Raw genomic sequence first — 23,693 nt, 5'->3', positions numbered from 1 at the left:
CCACTTTTTAATACTTAAAACTTATGAAAATTCAAAATTTCTAAAGACTTAACTTTTCAAAGAATTTTCTAAAAATCAACACCCGGTACCAATCAGAAACGGCTCAAGACCGCTAAAGGGAGGGATAAAATGGTCATTTTATAAAAATTCCAAAATGACCTTGAGGGTCATTACAGGTATCATCTACTTGTTCAGCAGTTTCTTTTTCCTCAACCTCTAAGTTCTCCTCTGGCACATCTTGGGGCGCGGGAGGGGGCTCCTCTCCTGCTACTTCCTTAACTAGAGCCTCACCCCTGACGGATGCTACTCTTCCTCGGCCTCCGCCGTGTCTTCCTCTCTTGCCTTGGCCGCATCCTCTCACAACTGGCTCATCTTCTGGTTCAATAAGATCTATGCTAGACTCATTTTGGTACAACGAGATCAACGAACATAGGGCTCTGATACCACCTTTGTCATGACCTCGACCCACCATGACTGGCACCCACACTAACCCTCCGGTGGGAGAACCACTAGTACAACCCAAACTCACAACATTCATGAGATATAAGCAGTTTAAAAATACAGAAACAGGTTTAACCAATAAATAATACTGAGTTCCCACAAACTCAGAAATATCAAATTATCAACCTCAATATATACGGAAGTTAACTCCTAGAAACTGAAAGTCGAAGATACCAAAACTCTAGTAAAAAATCAAGTCTAGGAAAACAAAAGGGAATGCAATCCCAAGGAGTCATAAAGTAAAATAATGTTTAACAATCTAAGTCCTAAATGGAGGACTAAGATATGGAAGAGCTTACGGTAGCCTGAAAGAACCGTCTCACGCTCAAAATTTGACAACTAACGATCTTCTATGCGAGGTCTCTCTGCAGCCAGCTAAATATGTCTTGAACTCAAAAAAATAGAGCAACTGTAAGATTAGTACACAAAATAACAGTGTACTGGTAGGATCACGCGGCTAGCTAGTAAGCGAGACATGAACAAGTAAATACAACACCATAAACACATATATACAGAAAATACTTAACCAATATCATCTACTAACCAATACTCAATATTATCATAGTTCATCAGTCTCAATATCATGCAATTTCACATAAGGGTCCTCTCATGGGATCTGCAACCATTTATTTATGTGTCAGAACGTGACACCCGATCTAAGATTGTGTCTGAACATGACACCTAATCTAAATGTGTGTTGGAACATAACATCCGATCTAAAGTGTGTCGTAACGTGACACCGATCCAAGCATACAAGCCAGTCACAATCACAGTGAATAGTGAAACTATCATATCTACCAAGAACAGGTTCATTACAAGTCATGGCCAGTAAGTAATTATTTCACATAGATCATTGCATTCTTTCTTATTCATATACATATATGCATACAATGGAGTAATTTAGCAACTACATGAATCACATACAGAAAATAAACCATCACCTACCTCGAAGTCAAGCTTTGACAACTCTAAAATGCAGGAGCTTTCCCCTTTCGGGTTCATTCAGCTTGTTCTTGGTCTTTGGCATAAACTATGGTGGAAACCAACAAGAATTCGCCCTGGGTCACTTCTGGTCTCTTAAGAACGAAGTGGGAATGACCAAAACTATTTTTAGATTTTTTCCCGACTTTAAGTTGCATCTGCCCCACCACAGTGAGACTATCCCGCTCTGGCGGCCCTACCCTGGTGGTAGTAATCCTGCTCTGGCGGGATAAGATGAGACAGAGAGCTCGTAAAGAATCTCAAGTCTCCCATTTCAAAATATACCCTCATCCCAAGACTTCTTAATTTATACCTTTCATGCCAAGTCCAATTCCGAGAGTTTTACTTGCCCTAATGTGATTCTGTAAAGCCGTACATGCTCAGTATCGTCTTGGCTATTAGCTAACCCAATCAAATTAAGGATTCAATCCCCCATCCAATTTTGGTTCACCCTAGACTTCCCCTAACTCAGAATTCGTCCAAGTCTAGCTTATACTCAAACTTTCCGAAGTCACTACCCAAGCTTTTCTGGCCCGAATTTCATTCCTATTGACTTATTCGTAATGACGGGAGCTGATCATTACATAAGGGAGATAGGTGTAACGTCGTAAATCACAATAGAAGTGAGTATTATAGAGTGAAACCTAGAGAGAGGTCTTTGAAATTATCCCAAAAGAGAAAACAAAGAAACAAAGAACAAAGAAGAAACAAGAATATCATGTTTATGATAACAATCAAATGGGAAACAAACTGATTGAGAAAAAAATCAGGGAATGATAGATCTTGTCAGTTATAGAATACTATATTTATAGAAAGAATAATTGCTCAATAATTTCCTTAGGATTTTTTTTTTAATTTTCATTTTGTATATTAAATTTTTTAGGTATTGTTAGTACTCTAATGTTAGGTATTTTTTTTTTTTTTTTTTATATGGGAACAGACCCTACACGAGGCTCCCACCTCTCGTGCACAGTCAGGGGTTAAGCAACACCCCCAAGCCTTAACATAAATAATCAAAATAAAAATACAAGGAGGGGGACATAAACCTTACCTCCGATCTTATGGTGGTTCATAAGTCGGCTAACCTATTAAGGTCGGCTAACTCATCCCCGATACAAAAAGAGACTAACTATAACTAGAAAGCAGTAAACCTGTGAGAGGACTCCTCCCGGTACAATTCAACTATGAAAGCATAAATGAGGGAGACTCTCCCCTTCCATGAGAAAAAAGAAAAGTAACCTACACTAGTCCTATTCCAACTATGCTACGTACCAGACATAGCTACATTGAAGAAGAACAAGTATACGAAACTTCTATCTCGCATGGGATGGGAAATTCTTTTCATCTTTGCTCTTTTTAGTCTTGTCGTACCAAGAAAATCTGCACAGACAGACAAAACCAGCAACATGCACAAGCAACCAAGTCTGGAGGTTGTTGTACGTGGGTGTGTTGGTTTTGGCCTCTGTTGTTACTGATGCTGTTGAACTTCATCTTTCAATTCTGCACTTTCAGCTTCAGCTCTGTGGTTGAGTTGTTGTTTGGTGTGTGGCTGAGTAGTTGTTTGGTGTTGTGTTTCCACAGTATGTATATGGAGTTGATGGAGGTGTATCATTCTATAGCTACTCATGATATTGTTGTTGGTTCTTGGATGTTGTCTCTGAGGGTGTTGGAGTTCCTTCTGGGTTCCACTGTTGCCTGTATCTCCAACAACCATTAGCTTGTATTTGTTCCTTGTCTGCTTCAAGTTGGTGTAGTTGTTGCAGCTGTTGATGGAATGCATCCAAGGCTGCCAATCTGCAGGTTCTGATGGCTGCAGTCTCCCTAGGCTGCTTGTTGGTCTTTGTTATGAGGTGGTTAGACTTCTTGGAGTACCTGTACAGAAAAACAAAACAAACAAACTTGTATATGTTTCTTGTCTGCTGCAGGTGGATGGAGTTGTTGCTGGGGTGACTGCTCTTGGGGCTCAATGCAGCTTCAAGTAGGAAGCTGCAGCTGGGGTACCTGCATAAATCAAAACGACTGCACCTCACAACCAAGGGGATCTGCAGGCTGCTGTACCCATGTTCCTTGTGTGCTGCCAGTTGGTAGAGTGTTTGCTGTGGTGTGTTGATGTTAGAGAGTGTGGATGTCCCTAAGAAAAAAAAACAATCAGCCAAAGACAAACAGCCAAACAAACACAAAAACCAGAAGGAAGTTGCATTTCTGCATAGTCCTTGTGGAGGCCTCTTAGTAATTGTTTTGGTATTTGTTTTGGTGGTTGTAGTTGTGATGTGTTCTATGTAGGTGTTGGGAAGACATGTTGATGAGTCCATCCTGACATCTGCATCTACACAACAAACAAGAACCAGCAAGAAAGGAGCTGAGGTTAATAGAAAAGATCTCAAACAAGTGTGCATCTTCTTGTTGCTTCCTTTGTGATTAGGTTGCTTGTTGGTGTCAGTTACCCAAGAATGGATGTCCTTTGTTGTGATCAGGTTCAAATTCTTGGAGTACCTGCACAGACAATCAAAACCAACAAACCACACAACCCAAGAAATCTGCATGCTGCTGTAACCAATAGTAGTACTATTAGGTTGTATTTGTTCCTTGTCTGCTGCATGTTGGTGGAGTTGTTGCTGGGGTGTGTTGATAATAGAGAGTGTGGTTGACCAGCTAAGTGTGTTGCTCCATAGAAGCCCCAGGACATTGCATCCCTCATAGCAGTTCCAAAGAGGGCCTGCATAAGTGGACAAAGGCCATGTCCAAAAAGATGGAGAAGAACAAGGCCAAATACTGGATTGGATGTTATGGGATTGTGTCTGTGAATTCCTGGTGATCAACTCCAATTTCTGATGGAATAGCTCCCCAGTTTTTGATGTCCCTAAGCAAAAACTAACAGCCAAATACAAACAACCAAACAACCACAAAATCCAGAAGGAAGTTGCTGCTCTGCACAGTCCTTGTGTAGGACTCTTAGTGATGGCTGCAGGTTCCCTAGGCTGCTTGTTGGTCTTTGTTTTGAGGTGGTTAGACTTCTTGGAATAGCTCTCCAATTTCTGATGGAATAGCTCTCCAGTTGTTGATGTACCTGCAGCTACACAACAACCAGGAGCCAGCAGGACAGGGGTTGCACAATGGGCTGCTGCAAGTGTTGAGCTTTTAGAGAGTTCATGGATGGAGTGGAGAAACTGCTGAAGGTTTGTGTGCAGCTCCAATTTTGTGTTGGAGCATGCTTCACAGAACAGAGGATCCTCTCTTGTGATCTGGTTCAAGTTGCTTGTGTGTGGCTCCCCATTAGTTATTGCACCTAAACAAAAACAAACAAAGGAATACATAAAACCAAACAAGTACCAAAAACAATAGGGGGCTCCATTTCTGCACACTCCTTTTGTTTCAGTCATGGAGAGTCTTGTAGCAGTGTTGTCCTCCATGTATTTGTTGTTAGAGCATGCTGGTGTATATCTCCAACAACCTGCAATTACACAGCAAATAACCAAAGACAAGCAAGGACCTGTACAGGTTAATAGAAGAGAAAGGATCTCAAAGAGAGTTTTGGAGCCTGTTAGCATTTTCCATGTCGCTCGACTAACGTCTCCTCTTATCCGTTTGAGCTGGAACTTTCTGAAGTTTGCATATATATTCTCTCCTTTATCCATGCAAAGTTTGAAGGCTTGTTTCCCAAGATGGAGCTTCAATTTAGCAAAATTCTTCCTTTTTAATTTTAAGACAGCTGATTGTTTCAAGCTCGCTCGCCTAACGTTTCTAATTGTCCGTTTCGGCTGAAATTTCTTGGGCCTTGTCAAAAAAACATAAGCTACAATCCTGCAAATTTTGGGAGCCTTTGGACAGGCCCACATGATACCCCTCACCCTGCACCTGCTGCCCTGCTGAGGCTTAGAGGCTGCAGGGGGTTTGGAGGATGTATTTATGCTCTTCTCTATGTATTTGTTGTTGAAGAGTGCTGCTATATCACTCCAAACACCTGCAGTAATACAGCAAACAAACCCAAACAAGACATAATATACACAGACTAGCAATAGAGATAGGACCTCATTAAGAGCCTTGGAGACTGTTATCATTTTCCAAGTCGCTCGACTAACGTTTCCAATTCTCCGTTTGAGCTGAAACTTTATGAAGGTAGTATATATATCCTCTCCTTTAGTCCTGCAAAATGTGAAGGCTTGTTTCCCAAGTTGGAGGATCCAAATTACTAAAGACCCTCTCTTTATGCTTAAGGCAGCTGAATGTTTCCATGTCGCTCGCCTAACGCCTCCGATTATTCGTTTGGGCTGAAACTTTTTGGGACTTGTCAAAATATTATATTCTACCATCCTGCAAAGATTGGGGGCCATTGGACAGGTCCACATGTTACTCCTCACCCTGCACCTGCTGCCCTGCTGAAGCTTAGAGGTTGCAGGGTGTTTGGAAGTTGTTTTTGTGCTCTTGTCTATGTATTTGTTGTTGAGGAATGCTAATATATTAATCCATACACCTGCAATAATACAGCAAACAAGCCCAAACAAAACATAATATACACAGACTAGCAATAAAGAAGGGACCTCAGTAAGAGCTTTGGAGAGTGTTATCATTTTCCAAGTCGCTCGACTAACGTCTCCAATTATCCATTTGAGTTGAAACTTTATGGAGTTAGCATATATATCCTCTCCTTCAGTCCTGCAAAGTTTGAAGACTTTTTTCCCAAGTTGGAGGGTCCAAATTACTAAAGACCCTCTCTTTAGGCTTAAGGCAGCTGAATGTTTCCATGTCGCTCGCCTAACGCCTCCAATTATCCGTTTGGGCTGAAACTTCTTGGGACTTGTCAAAATAATATATTCTAACATCCTGCAAAGTTTGGGGGGCATTGGACAAGTCCACATGCTACTCCACACCCTGCACCTGCTGCCCTGTACCATCCTGCTAAATCCTAAATCTATTGGTAAGGAGATTATCCTATAAGAGCAGTAAATTAGGGGGACTCTCCCTTTTTCAATGGACCTAATTATCATTATTAATATCAGTTAATAACTCAATGTATGAAGAAGTTCCTTCAATGTGGTTGATTGATCTTCTTCATCTTGGTTCTCCTGAAGCTAGCCATGCCAGCTTTGTCCATTTTGTAATGTCCCTTGGTCTCTCTTGGAAGCTGCTGAAAGCTGTAGTAGTGTTGTGTATAGCTTTTCATGTGGCTTTCCTTTGAGAGTGAATCTGCAGTGTAATTAGCTTCCCTAAAGATATGACTGAACTGGAAATTCTCCAGTTTGCTAACCAATACCTGCAATTCAGTAGTATAAGCAACAATGTTCCATGGAGGTTTAGCCTCTTGTTTGAGCCACTTGATTAGAAGTTCAGAATCCACTTCAAGGGCTACCCTGCTGTATCCATGTTGTAGGCACCACTGAATACCAATAATTGCAGCCTGCACTTCAGCTTGGTTATTAGAACCACAACCTAGTGGAGATGCAAAAGCATATATTAACACTCCATTATGGTCCCTTAGAATGCCCCCTGCCCCTATCTTCCCTGGATTGTTAAGGGCACTCCCATCTGTGTTTAGTTTGATCATTGTAGGCTGTGGTTTAGTCCAGCATACTTTGGTTATTCTCAATTCATGTTGGCTTTTTTCAACCATGGTAACCAAATCTGCCCAATTACTTGGCAAATCAATATATGGATACACAGTGGAGATAAGCATATATAGATCTTTGGATATTGAGAATATTACTCTAGTTGCATTAGACTTCTTGCCCCCATACTTGCAGGCACATCTATTCTTCCATAGATTCCAACACACAAAAATGGGGGTGGCCTGCATTACTAACTTATGTAGCTCATTGTTAGTTTTGATTAGCCACCACCTCATCAATAGGTTTTTTAGATGAATGTTGCTGTGTTGCAGACCCCAGTACCCTGAGAAGTGCTTCCATATGTGTTGTGCAAAGTAACCTGATACAAAGATATGCTCTATATCATCAAGACCTGCTCTATAACAACAGGAGCATGCTGCAGGAGCATGTCCAAATGCTACTATTCTGTCATTTGTGGGGAGTTTAAGTCTGAAAGCTCTCCAAAGCAAAAAAGAGGCCTTGAAAGGAATACTATTGTGCCATATGTTGTTGTTAGTGAATGTTAGGTATTGAAAATTAGAAAATCCTATTAGAACTAGTAATATCATCTCTTAAACATGTTATTTATTAAATTTTCTTAAAATTTATTTACTTTGGAGAATGTTTCATGTTTTAAATTGGGTCTGAAAAGTGGCTATCTGTGCAGTTGTCCCGCAGTACTGGATTGGGCCTGAACGTTGTATGGGCTTATATAGTGATCTACTAATTCCTACCCATAACTTGGCACGTCGTCGTTTTGAGATTGCCGGGAATTTTTTCGGTTTAATGGCAACTGCTAAATCCAAATCATGGAAGAGACAATTTGATTTGTATATGTTACCAGAAAAAGTGTAGTGATGAACAAGAAAGGTCTCGCCATTCTTATGCGAACCAAAATGCGACCTCTTTCCCCTGCCTCTGCCTCTGCCTCTGTAAGCTTTACTCAACTCCTTTTTCCTTCTTTTTTTTTTTGGCCTAATTTGATTTATGATTGATTTAAGTCATTATTTTCGTTTTTTGGGTATTGAATTCAAAGCAGAGCAAGAACAAATTGAATCAAATGCAATTCTCTCAACCGGAAGGTGATAAAGTTTCTTCTCAGGATGTTTCACTTCTTCCAGAAAGGTTTTTAATACACTCATCTCTTTTTATCTCTCTATTTTAGTTATCCACCAGACCAGAACAATTTTAGTATCATTCCTTTGAAGATCCACATAAAGAAAAACAATTTTTATTGCACTTTATTAAGATTTGTAGTCTGACAAGCTCTAATTTCATTTTGAAGTCCTCTGGTCAAACATAGTTTGTTAATGTTAGGATCAACAATTTTCAATATGATGATGGTGTTTTACCTTATCGGTGTAGTTTACCCATATCAGGTTACGTAGCTTCTATTTTTTTGGAAACAACAATTGGTTTTAAGTGTGACTTGATGGTGAAAATGTCAAGTGTAGATTAAATCCATCAAAATCAGTATTGTAAGATTATTTTTCTCACAGAAATAACAAAGAAAAAAAAAGAATGATGTTTTGGGAATTAAATGTAATTGTAAAATTTTCAGAGAGTTTAGCCAAGTACGGGAGTCAATGCACTCAGCCATGTCAATGAACAAGACAGAAATTGTGGATATTGCTCTGGATGACTTTTCAGAGGTGAACTTTCACACAGCATGAAATACTATGTTGTTGCTACTGATATTCTGTTTGTTGTCAAGTCAGCAATTATTGAACGTTAACTTTGCAGGGATACGTTTTCCTTTCCCCAGAAAATCGTTATAAGATGCTTCTTTCACTAGCCAAAGAGTATGATCTCAATCGGAGCCAAGTTCGCGAGTTAATGAAGCAGCATCTTGATCTTCAGCTCCCAAGTGGTGGGTGTTTTCGTTCTTATGACAGTGTATTCTTCATTACATTATCTTGTTAGTTGGGCTTAGAAGCTTAGAGCTTTGGCAGATAAGGCTGAAGATAGTGGTCATGAAGAAGAAGGATTATTATCAGCTTTCTACAGGATTGAGCGGAATTTGAGGCAGGCTCTCAAGCCTATGTATGAAGTTCTTTTTGAGCGCCTCAATACACATCCTGGGGGATTGAAGTTCCTGTCTGATATTCGAGCTGATATTCTTTGTCTTCTCGAGTAAGGTTATGTCCCAATAAAGTGATCTGTCTTTTTTTCATTTGTGCAACACTGTGTCCTGATTATTAGATCAAGGAAAATCTCCAGATTCATTGGAAATGTGTTTTTAATTTCTGTATTACGTATACCTATGAAACAGGAACTTCATAGATGGTTATTCAATGAATTTGCAGAGACGTAAATATAGCATCTCTGCGAGCATTGGATTCCCACCTAAAGGAGAAACTGATTACATGGCTTAGTCCTGCTAATTTAGAGCTTCACAACATTACATGGGATGATCCTGCGTCTTTGTTGGAAAAAATTGTTGCATATGAGGTACTTTTTTTTCCCCCTACTTTGTGTTAATGTATTAAATCTGATATAGTACATTTTTATATAAATTTTTCTTGTACACAGGCTGTGCATCCAATAAGCAATCTTATAGATCTGAAAAGAAGGCTAGGAATTGGTCGCCGCTGCTTTGGGTACTTCCATCCAGCAATACCTGGTTAGTAAGCCCTGTCTTGGTCAAGGAGTTGAACTCTATTTACAGTTCTGTTTCCTATTGTCGCCCATGTGTTTCATAATTGAAAATGACACTTTATGTGAGTGAACTTGCTGAAATTACTAGATCAAGGGTTTGGATCCTTTCTTATGAGATATTCAGCATATGATCTTGTTTTTAGCCATGCTGGTCAAAGTTAATCAGGTGCAGATTTATGCATCACTTTTTGAAGCAGTGTATAGGAGGTGCACTTTTTCTAGAATCTGAATTGTGGATTTGTTAGTATCAGGAATAGGGGAAGAAGCTGGCCTTACGGCAGCTAGTTGAGTTTTTATATATCAACCCGTGCTTGTTAGTACTCAAAAGTGCCAAGAAATTTTACTTATGCAATATAAGATATATTTATCAAATCAAAAGTAAGAGTAACATCAGGAAGGCTTTGATGATTAGATCCAGAAACACTGAGAATGGTTGTCTTAGTTCAAGAAACATGCTGGACTTGTTTTCTTCAGATATGGTTCACCAATTCTCGAGATTTGGCATGAATGAAGCATTGCTCAAATCTGATCTTGTCATACTTGTCTATCCTTGTTGATAAAGCATCTCGTTACTTTCCTCTTAATAGAACAAATCAAGCCTAATGTTGTTGTTTTTTCTTCAGGTGAACCACTTATTTTTATTGAAGTTGCACTAATGAAGGATGTGGCAGCAATCATACAGGTGAAAATCTTGAATACATCAAGTTTAACTTTGCCATTGCTCACTTCCATTAAGGACTCTCTAATCATTGCAGGAGGTCTTATGGGACAATCCTCCAATTCCTGAACACGAGGCTTCTTGTGCAATTTTTTACTCTATTTCATCAACTCAGGTATGTTGACCATCTTAGGTTTGAAGAGCTCTACATTTCTAAGGTAACGTTTGAATGAGAAAATGTCTTGGGGGTTTTATACACCCTTTTCTTCTTTTTGAAGAATTAAAAATGAATAGTTGGATCTAGTTTTGGAAGAATTGGATTTGTGTTTGTTATTCACGGAAAATTTTCCAGAGAGATGGGGCTAGTCTCCTCTTCTCATCTCTTCCTTATTTAGTATGATTATTTAGTATCCGTGTAGTATCTTATTCTTCAATTTTACTACTACTTGTTACTTCATTTGCTTTGTTTATCTTGTTATTTTGCTATCACTATTTTCCTTTCAATCCTGCTTTGATTTCACTTCTTTTGAGCCGAGGGTCTAGAAAACAACCTCTTTACCCCACAAAGATAGGGGTAAGGTCTGTGTACATTCTACCCTCCCCAGACCCCACTTGTATGACTACATTGGGTATGTTGTTGTTGTTGTTGTTGTTGTTACTATATGAATGAAAGCAAATATTAAACGTATGCAGTGGAACTAAAAAATTCTTGGTGGAACAAAAAAGTTAACTCTTTTGGTCACTTTCCAGATGCAGTGCCCTTTTTCAGCCCAAAGGTACCATTGGAAGTATTTTTGGGTATCCATTTGTTTTGGGAAGCCAACTCCCATATTATTTCTGAAGACAACTTGTTACCAAAGTTGGATAGCTATTTATGCAAACTGGGACTGTTGAGTTTTAAGTGATGCAAGACAGAAACTTAGTGCAACTTGCTTTTCATTAACAAGCAAAACTAGAATTTGCTATGGCCTCCAAGGAACTGATACATGCAACGCTTTCCACCTGTCACCCCTTGGCTGGGGAAAACTATTTCCTTCTTTTAGAAAGACTAGTTTCTGAACACTTTTGTTGCACGTGTGTTTCAAGCAAGTAGTATATATGGTATAGGTTAAATTAAAAACATAGTGTAACCAATATTTTTAAAAAAAGTACAAGCTAAATTGATGGGCACTCATTCAATTTGAATGACTTTTTTGTTGAGTGATAAATGATTAATTATTGTCTGAGCTGCAAAATTGAATAACTAAATTTAGTTAGATAGGTAAAAAGTATAATGAGTTACTTTTTTATAGACAAAATCTTCTTGTAATATCCATATATGTTTCAAAATATTTCTCTATTATGATCATAACGTTTATAGTGGAAGCTAGCAATATGTACGACCATATTGCTTAATAATTTTAAACAAATAATTACAAAAGTGTAGAATGGTTACAAATTAAGTTTCGTAATACAATAATCCAAGTAATAATGACTTGTGATACCCATATCAAATAGTAAAACAATGAATCTGAAATATTTAAACAAAAAACTTGATATATAATATTTGAAATATTTTAAAGTTCTTGCTAAAAAGAACAAAATGCAAATAATATATGATAATTAAGAATTTAAAAGTAATTGTTACAGTCTAACAATTGTGCATGGAAACAATTGTTACATACTTCCATCTCTTTATTTATGCAAATTTTGGGAGGGCATAAAAAGAAAAGGGAAAGAATGAAAGCAAAGATTAAAGAATATGCATCCAAACGATTAGAAGTTACAAAGAGGGAGATGAGGAATTAGTAACCCCATCTTGCCTTTATATAATGTTCTTTCTTAGTCCTTTGAAATTTCCTTTCATACATTTACTAATTAATCTTCAATTCAACTTTTCAACTTCTTTGCACTTACTATAGCAATGAAAGATTGGCAATTGGTTAATGTAACAATCAATTTGAACCACCAACGTTTCATATAAACTTAATGGCCATTATCCTTATTAAAGACAAATATCTTGTGTTTTATTATATGAAATGTGTATATTTATATTTTGTATTAATCTTTTTTTGAAATAATAGTTGCTTGAAGGATAAAATGGTTGTTTTAACTTTCAATAGACGATTAGTAATTCAACTTTTCATTTGGAGGATTTCCACTTTTAGAATGAGTGTGATATATAATATAGTATGTATATGATATAATATGATATGATAGTGTAGTGGCAAAATGATATAATATGATGATGTTCAAAATTTTAATATAAAATTAATAAACCAGATAATAAGGAAGAAAGAAAGATAGAAACATTTTGGGTTACAAATGAAGGAGAATATGAATGCCCTACACCCTTATTAAATTTATTGAATTAAGTTTGAGCATTAAAGTACTAGTGCTCCACTTCCAAATCATCCATTCAATTCATATAATTTAAAACTAATTTAATTGATTTTTTTTACTTATGGTGCAAAATAATAATTATTTAATTAAATTTTGATTTAGTATAAGGGCAAAATGGTAAACCAACTTTGAAGATAGGAGCTTCCCACTTAATAATATATGATATATGATATGATATAGAAATGTAGTTCCTTATTTATCCGGAAAAGGATATATACATTGTTCTTCAGTTCTGGTCTGAGTAAGAAAATTGTCGTTTTCTTTAAGCACCATAATCAAATCAATGATAAAGTTGTTGGTAAAGTTGCTTCCATGTGACCAGGGGGTCACTGGTTCAAGCCTTGGAAACAGCCTCTGGCAGAATTACAAGGTAGGGCTATAAAGTAGGCCCTTGTTGTCGGGCTCTTCTCCGGACCCTGCGTATAGAGGGAGCTTTAGTGCACCGAGCTGCCCTTTGTTTTAATCAAATCAATGATGCTCACTGGAAGAGGAAAAGGAAGTACTCCATAAGAATTCTACTTTAACTGTTAAATACAATTTCTGCAGACATCTCCTTTCTTCATTTTTACTACTTGAGTAAGAAAACCTTGAGTACAATCTAGGTTTGGTTGTTTGATTATTTATACATTATTTGTTTGCGGAGAAAAAGAAACAGTGACTTAAATTGATTTAGAGCCTGTTTGGATGGGCTTATAACTTATGTTTTATGGCTTTTGGCGTATTTTTGTTAATTTGGATTTTAAAAAATTGCTTAAAAGCATTTTTTTTTATCTTACCCAAACACAAAATGTGCTTAAAAGCTATTTTGACTTAAAAGCACCTGAAATAAGCCAATCCAAACAGGCTCGTAGTACTGGCATGCAATTTTTTCTATTTTCTTCTTCCTCATATTCTATTGTTTTGATTATGTCCTTTGTCTAAGGGAGTACTTTATTCTTTTCAACATGCAGCCTGGCTTATCAGGAGTCAACCTGGGGAAGTTTCTAATCAAACGTGTGGTTGATGTGGTGAAAAAAGATATGCCCAATATCTGTGTAAGTTACGGTATTTCATCTAATGCAGGATTTTGAGCAACTAATATATAACCTTCCTCTGTGAGTTGGAGTTAACATGTTGAGAAGTGAATGCTTTTGTAGAACTCTTTAAAGTACTTGTACCAACTCTCTCTCCTTGAGATGCAAGTTCCAAACCTCTACTAGGAGAATACAATTTTAGTGGAATTAATAATTTAGTGAATATAAATAATTTTCTGTGACGGTGTTTAACTTGCCCTATTTGAACAAGACCCAGCCCTCAACTTCCACAGCACTTCAGTATGTAACTTTAAATGTCAAATTGATCTGTATGAATTCTATGGTGTTTTCAGGTTTCATAATCAAACATTTAGTTCTTTCTTGAACCATATGGCATGCTACTATGGTCTCGCCACCTGTTTACTCACATGTAAGGTTTCCTGTGAAATTAATATACAGAACTGGTCTGCAGGTATTTGCTACTCTTAGTCCTATCCCTGGTTTTAGGCAATGGATGTTATCAAAGTTGGCTGCATCAGAGATGACTGGTTCTTCCTTCAAAGAAATTTTTCTTAGACCGGAAGAAGAACAGGCACTTATGGATGCATCCAGGTAAGAGTGTATTTATGACATTGTCTGGCTTGAGAATATAAAGAGGATATATTATTTTAATTTGGGAACCAATGGCACGGTGTTTGTCACTCTTCTCTTTAGTAAACTTTCACTTGGATTTTCGGAATGTGTTCTGTCCTTTTTCCTGCTTAACTGTCAGCATGGTGAAGGATTTCAAAGGTTGAACCATGGAGCACATTACTATTGCATGTTTTTCTTCAGACTGAGAACAAATATAAAACAATTAACTTCATATTTAGTAGAGATTTCATTATAAAAATATAGCAAACTCTCTTCAATGCTAAACACATTTGTGATTTTAGTTCCCTGAGAATGTAACTTACCAAGGAACAAATATCTGTCATAATTCTCTCTTTTCTTGCAGAGGTTCTGACTTGAGAAGCAGTGGTATTGAAGTAATGTGGAACTTATTGACATCAAAGAACCATGAGTGGACCAATTCACCTAATCTGGTATCTGCATTGAGAACCCCTATGATGCGACTATGTGCCAGGTATGCTAAAGCTAAATTCTGGAAGCATTACAAAGCCTCTACGTAGAAGTGCAATCTGATTGTATAAACTTGCCATTCAACACAGATGTTTCTTTTATGTCAAGTATTATCTGCTTCACAATGATTAAAAGCCTGTTATTGCATTTATGGCTGTACAGCTTGTATCATGAAGTTGACATACTTTTCAATCACGTGAAAGTTTGCAGTATTGAGCTAATGGCATACATTGAGTTGCTATATTGTTGTTTGTTTGCTTGCAACAGGTACCTTATGAAAGAAAAAAAGAGAGGAAAAGCTCTAGATTCAGTTGCAAATTTCCACTTACAAAATGGAGCAGTATGTCGAGTTATCCACATTCTGCAGATTCAGTTATTACTTTGTTTTATTTTCAGTGAATAAAATTTAGGCACTTGCATTAAAAAGCAGATCCACTTTTTAAAAGTATTAAGAGCCAACAAGAGAGAAGACTTTTGACAAAGGTTGAGGGATTTGTGACTTGGGTCATAGGTTTGAGCCCTGCGCCATGCAAACTAAGCCTCTGGTATTTAAGTGGAAGTATAGAGGGACGGGTCTGTCATCCCCAAGTTCCGAAGGCTGAGGTTGGTCCTAAGGTTGGCCCTAGACGGATTTCTCGGTCATCAAAAATAAAGAGAAGATTTTTGACAACTACGTAAGGGATAAATCATATGGATTGCTTATTCCTTTCCAAACTACTGGTGAGAAAGGTTTCACATAATTTTGATTTAGACAGATATCAGGGTCTCTCTCTCTCTCTCTCTCTCTCTAATTTTGTACTAGGATAGAAGACTAATATGTAGATGCTGTCTGAATATCAAACACGTCCTGGACATTCAGCCTTTCCAAGACTCCAAGAACCTATTTTTACATGAACAGTAGGGTGGGAAAATTTCCATTTAAAAGAATGTGTATGCTTGGGACTTCAGGAGGTAAGATGAATGAACTGCACTGATGCTGACACTCTTTTTAGTGTCTGCTGTACCAAGCTGAAGCTGAATGAACTGCACTGATGCTGACACTCTTTTTAGTGTCTGCTCTACCAAGATGAAGCTGTAATATATGAAAACAACAACATTTGGATGCAAGTAATCTTGAGATGTTTAGCCAAAGCATAATACCTGAAACAGTGAAACCTAGTTATGAGAAGAAAAACATCTGAAGCACATCAGTTTATTCGATTATTAGAACTATAGATGCATTTACGTGGAATTTTGTGTAGTATAACGTCAGAACGATTGCTGATAACCAGATGGGTTTGCAAGTTAGTATCAGGAATTAGCTAGTGGACATAAGGTACTCCAAATGTGTGCAAACTGACTTTCTTCCGTTCAAATGCTTTGTTAAGATTAAAATTTGATATTTTGCTCATCTGTAGAAGCTTGTGTACATATTTTAGCTTAAATTATTTTCTACTTTACTTTTCCTATTTATTATTGGATAATCATCCTGATCTTTTAAATTGGGTGTTACTATTATTCCATGAGACGTGAGCATTTCTTTTTCCTGTTTTTGCATGGTATGAGAAAAGCACAGAAAGCCCCTCTGCATCTATTGTCAGTATTCCCCACTTTTATAACTTAAATTATCAATTTAGATGATTGGAAGGCTAAACTGGATGGCTGATCGGTCACAAAAGGGCCTTACTCAAAGTGGAGGCATAATGGTAAATTACATCTACAGGTAATACTCTATCCTGAACAATCTTTTTCTTTCAATTCTGCTGATTGTGATTTTGAAATACATCCTGTATTTGGACACCTGATTATCAATCTTAAGTTGAATAATTTTGTTCTTCCAGCTTGACAAGCGTTTTCCACATTACATATTAACATGAATGAATTGAAAAGTGACATATCTAATTGAATATATAATGAGATGGTTTATGATAGGAAACCAAAATGGCTATCGTATAATTAAGATACTGAATCGCTGATAGAAAATCATTTCAGGTTGGACAACATTGAAGATAGTGCTCAGGCATATCTGAATGAAGGGCACATCGAATCTTCTTATGATTTTAGAAGCTACATTGAGGTATGTTAGTGTTCCCTAAAGCTGTTACTGAGATGTAACAGTTAGATATATAGCCCATCTCTCTCTCTCTCTCTCACATGATCCACCAACTAGGCTGTGTTTTGCTGCCTCAGGATGATAATGGAGAAAAGGCAGATTAGGAGAGAATCATAACACTCTGAGTATACTATGAAATACACATGTCGAAATGTCCAGATCAACGATTCATATATATATATATATATATATGGCACTCGGCAGCTCGTATCGATTTAATTTAAGCTGTAAGCGCTACTCGGTCCTCTTATTCCTTTTCTGGAAAAAAAGTGTCTCCTATTGCCTTATTTCACATTGATGGTCGTTAATCGTTCTAATGGGTTATTTCCGGTGTGTACAACATAAAACTTAAAATGTATCACTATTTGTCTCTATTGGATTTCTCATCAAGTCAGCAATGTCTTATATATCTGCTGAATTTCTTCATGATGGTTATAGGATGTTTTAACTCCTTTCGAAAAGTTATCTTAATTTTCATTCTCAAATTTATACTCTTTTCTTTGTAATTGCAACTTGCAAAGAGAGCAAATTACGTTGTCAAACCTGGAAATGTCAATCCAGCAATTCATTCGGAAATGTTACAGAGAACAGCTCAACTTACTGAAAGAATTAGCAACAATGAAGACACTGTATTCTCTAATATATACTGCGACTCATTTTTCTGTTTCTTATTAGGAGGTCCTTATCCTCATTAACTGAATTCTTCGAGGACAATAAGTTTTGGCTTGAACACTTAATTTCTAGTAAAAGGGAATATCTGGAGTTGGGGTTTAATGATACAAGTTCAACAAATATGGAAAGCAAATAGCTGGAATTGCCCATGAACAGCGTGCTCTAGATTCAAATGGAATCAACAGTGTATAGAACTTTGTATACATTAAGGGCTATTCTGGCCACCTCCAAAAGTGTTAATTACACAAAAACAAAAGAAAATCAAAAATATTTTACAAAGCTCATATAAAATCTACTAGCTGAATTTATTTTTCTATAGTCATTTCTTTACACCAAAAACCTAAAGTGGTAATTACTTCCACTTAATCTTCTCTATTGTGCATTCTTTTCCTTCAAAAATTCTGTGATTTCTCTTCATCCATATAATCCACCAGATACGAGTTGGTACTGTCCTCCACCGCCTCTTCCAACTCTTGCTATCTCCCCTTTTGATCTAGCAGTTTAATAGGTTTGTTGTGTCTTATAGCATAATTCAATTGAGGCTAGCTAAATTGGTGAATAGAGTCCACACTTTTGTTGATTCCTTACTTTGTCTCCAATTTAATGCGATAAAGACTTTGTACTATCAGTTAACTTAAATTCCTGAATACGCCTCAACTTCTATCCGTGGCTTTGGACCCATGAGATTCCTTGGATAAAACTGAATAGTATATGTTCCTACTTGGCTTAAATTCTATCTGTATCACCTAATTGAGATCATTTCAAGTGTAGCCAGTTGAAAGCCGGTGAGAATCTGCTCCCTTCTGGTCCGATATGTGTCCTCAGAGATCTCCTCTTCCTCCTCATCAGGGCATGCTACTGTCGAGTTTGACCAATTTCCTGCAGCCAAGGATGTGATACTTTTCTAGTTTAACAATATTTTTTTAAGGGAAAATGCATAAATTTTCTCCTATCGAAAAGTTAGTTACACATTTAAACTATCATGACGATCTATTACATATTTAAACTACCTAAAAGTGAATTTTTTACCCCCTACAACTGAAGTGGAAATTTTTTTTAAAAAAAAGTGCATCAGAAAAGTGAAAAACAATTAAAAAACAAAATCACTCCACCCCACATCCTTTCCACTTCAAACGAAAGATATTCCCTCTTTTTTTTGAATTCGAAAGATTTCTTCACACCCACCTACCCTCTTCTTCTTCACATCTACCCCACCCTATTTTTGAACTGGTTGAAATAGTTCGCAACATAAAATGGCTACGCCTTTGATTTTGAAAAATGTTTAGAGTCACCACCAAATTTGAAGAAAAAGATTAGGAAAACCATTTTTTGAAAATTGTGAGTGTAAACTCTGTTTTGATTTGCGAAATCAGTGAGATTCTAAGTAAGGGTTTTAGTTACTCGAGGGGAAGGTGTTAAGCACCCTTCAGATAGACAATTAATTATTTCCCTAACATTTATGACTTTTAAATCAATTCAATTTTATTTATTACTGCTAAAGTATTGAAATTTCAAGGAAAATTGGGGGGATTTTGACTAATAGTCCTTTACAGGCTAAATCATTGGTACTTGATATGAATCTCTTGATTTAAAAAAATCTCAATCGTTTTCTTTTGGCGGATGAAATTGTAATTTTATGGACTCTGCCTAATATTATTTACCCTACAAAATTTCTATCTCTAAATATACACTTTTGGTTTGATTTAATCAAATAATATAATTTCTAATCATACAATAATTCTTTTTTCACTTATCATGAAAGATTAGATTTGGATCTCCAGAGTTGATAGCGATTTGAATAGGTGGCGTTATAAATATCTGCTATATATATCGACTGCAGTTATATTCTTGTGCACTTTTTTATCCACATTTTGTATGCCAATAATATGGTCACAACAATTAGCAATATTTTATGTAGTATTAGTTTTACATGTTGTTTTCCTTCTATTTTTTGGTTTTGGCTTAGTATTTGATTTTGAATCGCATTGTTTATTTAACTTTACTATGTATTATATATATACATGGTGAAGTTATATTCTTGTGCACTTTTTTACCCACATCTTGTATGTCAATAGTATGGTCACAACAATTAGCAATATTATATGTAATATTAGTTTTATGTTATAAATTAATTAACTTGACAATTAATAAAGGGAAGGAGAATAAGAGAATATAAAGAGAGTATAATTGATTTTCTTATTTTTCGTTTCTGTCTCCTCATTCATGCTAAAAATATGGCAATTTATAGAATGAAAAGGAGTTAGAAAGATGAGGAAAAACTAGTGGCAACATACCCACTATGTAGAACATACCCACTATGTAGAAAATGCCCATTATGTAGAAAATGACATCCATAACTTAACACTCCCCCTTGGATGTCCACGTATAATGAAAAATTCTAGTAAATGAATAAATATACATAGTTATCCTAAACATCTATAGATGTTGTGCCTCGTTAAAATCTTACTAAGAAAAATCCAGTGGAAAAAAGTCTAGTGAAGGAAAAAGAGTACACATATTTGGTAATACGCCTTGAGTGTTGCTTCATTAAAAACCTTATCAGGAAAACCCAGTGGGACAAAACCTTGGTTAAAGAAAAAAGAGTGCAGCGCGTATTTTATTCCTCTTGATGAAAACTTTATTTGATATTTTGAAGACGACGCATTCCAACCTTATATCTTTGTTTCTCAAAAGTTGATGTTGGTAATGCCTTTGTGAATAAATCTGCAAGATTATCACTTGAACGAACTTGTTGTACATCAATATCACCATTCTTCTGTAGATCATGTGTGAAGAATAATTTTGGTGAAATATGTTTCGTTCTGTCTCCTTCTATGAAGTCACCCTTCAATTGAGTTATGCACGCGACATTGTCTTCGAATATAATTGTGGGTACTTTAACATCATTTTTCAGACCACATCTTTCTTTGATGAACTGTATCATCGATCTCAACCACACACATTCTCTACTTGCTTCATGAATTGCTATTATTTCAGCATGATTTAAAGAAGTAGCAACAATAGACTGCTTTGTAGATTGTCATGATATAGCAGTTCCTCCGTGTGTAAATAGATGGCCTGTCTGAGATCGAGCTTTATGTGGGTCTGATAAATAACTTTCATCTGCATAACCAATAAGGTCTGCGCAATCTTTGTTAGTATAAAACAAACCCATATCAATAGTACTCTTCAGGTATCGCAAAATATGTTTGATACCGTTCCAATGCCTTCATGTTGGGGATGAACTATACCTTGGCAGCAAATTAACAGAGAATGTTATATCAGGCCTGGTTGCGTTAGCAAGGTACATAAGTGCACCAATAGCACTGAGATATGGTACTTCAGGACCAAGAATTTCTTCATCCTCTTCTGGAGGTCGAAATTGATCTTTTTCCACTTCAAGTGATCGAACAACCATTGGAGTACTTAATGGATGTGTTTTGTCCATGTAAAATCTTTTTAAGATTTTCTCAGTGTAGGCAGATTGGTGGACAAAAACTCCTTCTGCTAAATATTCAATTTGCAGACCTAGACAAAGTTTTATCTTTCCAAGGTCTTTCATCTCAAATTCTTTCTTTAGATACTCAATCGCCTTTTAGACCTCTTCAGGGGTTCTAATGAGATTTATGTCATCAACATACACGGCGAGTATAACAAACTCCGATTCCGTTTTCTTAATAAAAATACATGCACAAATAACAACATTTATATAGCCTTCATTTATTAAGTACTCACTAAGACGATTATACCACATACGCCCTAATTGTTTCAGACCATATAATGATCTTTGCAGTTTTATTGAGTACATTTTCTGAGACTTTTTACATGCTTCAGGCAATTTTAATCCTTCTAAAATTTTCATGTAAATGTCATTATCAAGTGAACCATAAAGGTAAGCTGTAACAACATCCATTAGATGTATATCAAGATTTTTATGTATAGCTAAACTGATGAGATATCGAAAAGTTATTCCATCCATAACAGGTGAATATGTTTCTTCATAGTTGACTCCGGGTCTTTGAGAGAATCCCTGTGCAACAAGGCGTGCCTTATATCTTACAATTTTATTTTTCTCATTTCATTTTCGCACAAAAATCCATTTGTAACCAACTGATTTTACACCTTCAGGGGTTTGGACTACTGGTCCAAAAAACTCACGTTTAGCAAGTGAGTCTAATTCTGATTGAATTGACTTTTTCCATTCTGGCCAATCACATCTACGTCGACATTCTTCGATGGATTTAGGCTCAAGACTTTCACTATTTTGCATGAGGTTAATTGCAACATTATATGCAAAAATATTATCCACTGTAATTTTCGAGCGATCTAGATTTATCTCATCACTGGTAGAACTTATTGAAAGTTCTTCATTCACTTGAGTCTCGAGCTCACTGATTTTTTCAGAAATATCAGGATTACTCAAATTTTAACCTCCTTCAAGAGGTTTTTGTGTAGTATCATCTTTATTATTTTTCACGCTTCTCTTTCTAGGATTTTTATCCTTTGAACCCAGTGGTCTACCACGCTTCTGGCGTGTTTGGGATTCAGAAGCTATGATCCCTGTAGATGATCCTTTTGGGACATCAATCCGGATAGGCATATTAACTGCAAGGATATGTGACTTAGTTGTCTGTTTCAAATCAGTAAATGCATCTGGCATTTGATTTGCTATTTTCTGTAAGTGGACGATCTTCTGGATCTCCTGCTCATATGTGCGGGTACGTGGATCAAAATGTGATGGTGATAAAACTTTCCACGTAATTTCTTTTTTTTGGTTCCTTTTTCTGTCCCTCTAATGGCGAGAAAATTATTTTATCAAACCGACAATCTGCAAATCGAGCAGTGAATAAGTCTTTAGTCAACGATTCAAGATATCGAATTATGGAGGGTGATTCAAACCCAACATATATGCCAACCTTCGTTGATGCCCCATCTTTGTACGTTGTGGTGGTGCTACAGGCACATATACTGCACAACTAAAAATGTTATAAATTAACTAACTTGACAATTAATAAAGGAAAGGAGAATAAGAGAATATAAAGAGAGTATAATTGATTTTCTTGTTTTTTGTTTCTGTCTCCTCATTCATGCCAAAAATATGGCAATTTATAGAATGAAAAGGAGTTAGAAAGATGAGGAAAAACTAGTGGCAACATACCCACTATGTAGAAAATGTCCACTATGTAGAAAATGACATCCATAACTTAACACTTTACATGTTGTTCTCTTTCTATTTTGTTGTTTTGATTTATTATTTGATTTTGAATTGCGTTGTTTACTTAACTTTACTGTGAATTTTCTTTTCTTGCCATTTATATTTTTTTTGTTATTTTCAATCAATTAATCGCATGGTGTCATGTAAACTATAATATGTGTGATGAGAAGGTCTAACTCCTTGATTAAATATACCTCTATAAAGGAGATCTGCAATAAACCTCACCAAAAGGAGATCTACACTAAACATTACAATTTGTTGATGCAAGTAGTGGTACTTTAGAGAATGGGGGAAAATATTACAATGAAAGTTGAATTGAATGATACAAGGGAAAATATTACAATAAAAGTTGAATTGAATGATACAACTCAAAGAGTGTTTAAAAGGTAAGCTCATAAATTATTATCTTCTATATTTGTGTCACTATAAAAACACAAATAACTTACTTTGATTATACATGTAATATCCACGTTCAAGTGAAATTGATAAGCCAACTAATAATAGAATTTCTTAAATCCACAAATAACGCGAATCAAGTTATAATGCCTAAAATATATGAGTTTGAAATCCACTAAAAAATTTCTTTCGGGTTCGAATTTTTTTTTCCTACCGCTACACATACCAAAAAAATAATCAAAAAAATACTTCTAACTACAAAATTCTCCACTAAATAGTTTGTGGCTAACAATTTTTATGCCCTTAAATATTTGTTTAATAAAACAAGTTATTATAGAATGCAAATGTTGTTCCGACTGATGAAAAACAAAAACGTAACACACTTGGAGTACTTTTAATTTGCAGTGAACCATTCAAATTA

General features: G+C 36.2%; 1 protein-coding gene across 3 annotated transcripts; it reads left to right on the top strand.

Annotated features, from left to right (window-relative positions):
- The first annotated feature begins 7,850 nt into the window (after positions 1 to 7,850).
- LOC129873911 (uncharacterized) lies at positions 7,851 to 17,424 on the top strand. Of its 3 annotated transcripts, none has more exons than XM_055949102.1 (16): positions 7,851 to 7,996; positions 8,104 to 8,189; positions 8,626 to 8,716; positions 8,808 to 8,934; positions 9,017 to 9,197; positions 9,371 to 9,515; positions 9,597 to 9,687; positions 10,346 to 10,404; positions 10,478 to 10,555; positions 13,713 to 13,796; positions 14,248 to 14,387; positions 14,773 to 14,901; positions 15,165 to 15,237; positions 16,514 to 16,599; positions 16,869 to 16,953; positions 17,047 to 17,424. In XM_055949102.1, exons 1-16 carry the CDS (start codon positions 7,922 to 7,924, stop codon positions 17,104 to 17,106), a joined length of 1,590 nt encoding a protein of 529 aa, XP_055805077.1. In that variant the 5' UTR covers positions 7,851 to 7,921; the 3' UTR covers positions 17,107 to 17,424. The 3 variants fall into 3 exon arrangements, with proteins under 3 accessions (XP_055805077.1, XP_055805076.1, XP_055805078.1); XM_055949101.1 differs by having other exon boundaries at positions 8,101 to 8,189; XM_055949103.1 differs by having other exon boundaries at positions 7,852 to 7,996; positions 8,101 to 8,189; positions 17,067 to 17,424.
- Positions 17,425 to 23,693: the final 6,269 nt, after the last annotated feature.

Source organism: Solanum dulcamara, chromosome 11, assembly GCF_947179165.1.
Source record: "Solanum dulcamara chromosome 11, daSolDulc1.2, whole genome shotgun sequence".
Taxonomy (NCBI): Eukaryota; Viridiplantae; Streptophyta; class Magnoliopsida; order Solanales; family Solanaceae; genus Solanum; species Solanum dulcamara.
This window is presented reverse-complemented; position numbering and strand designations above follow the sequence as displayed.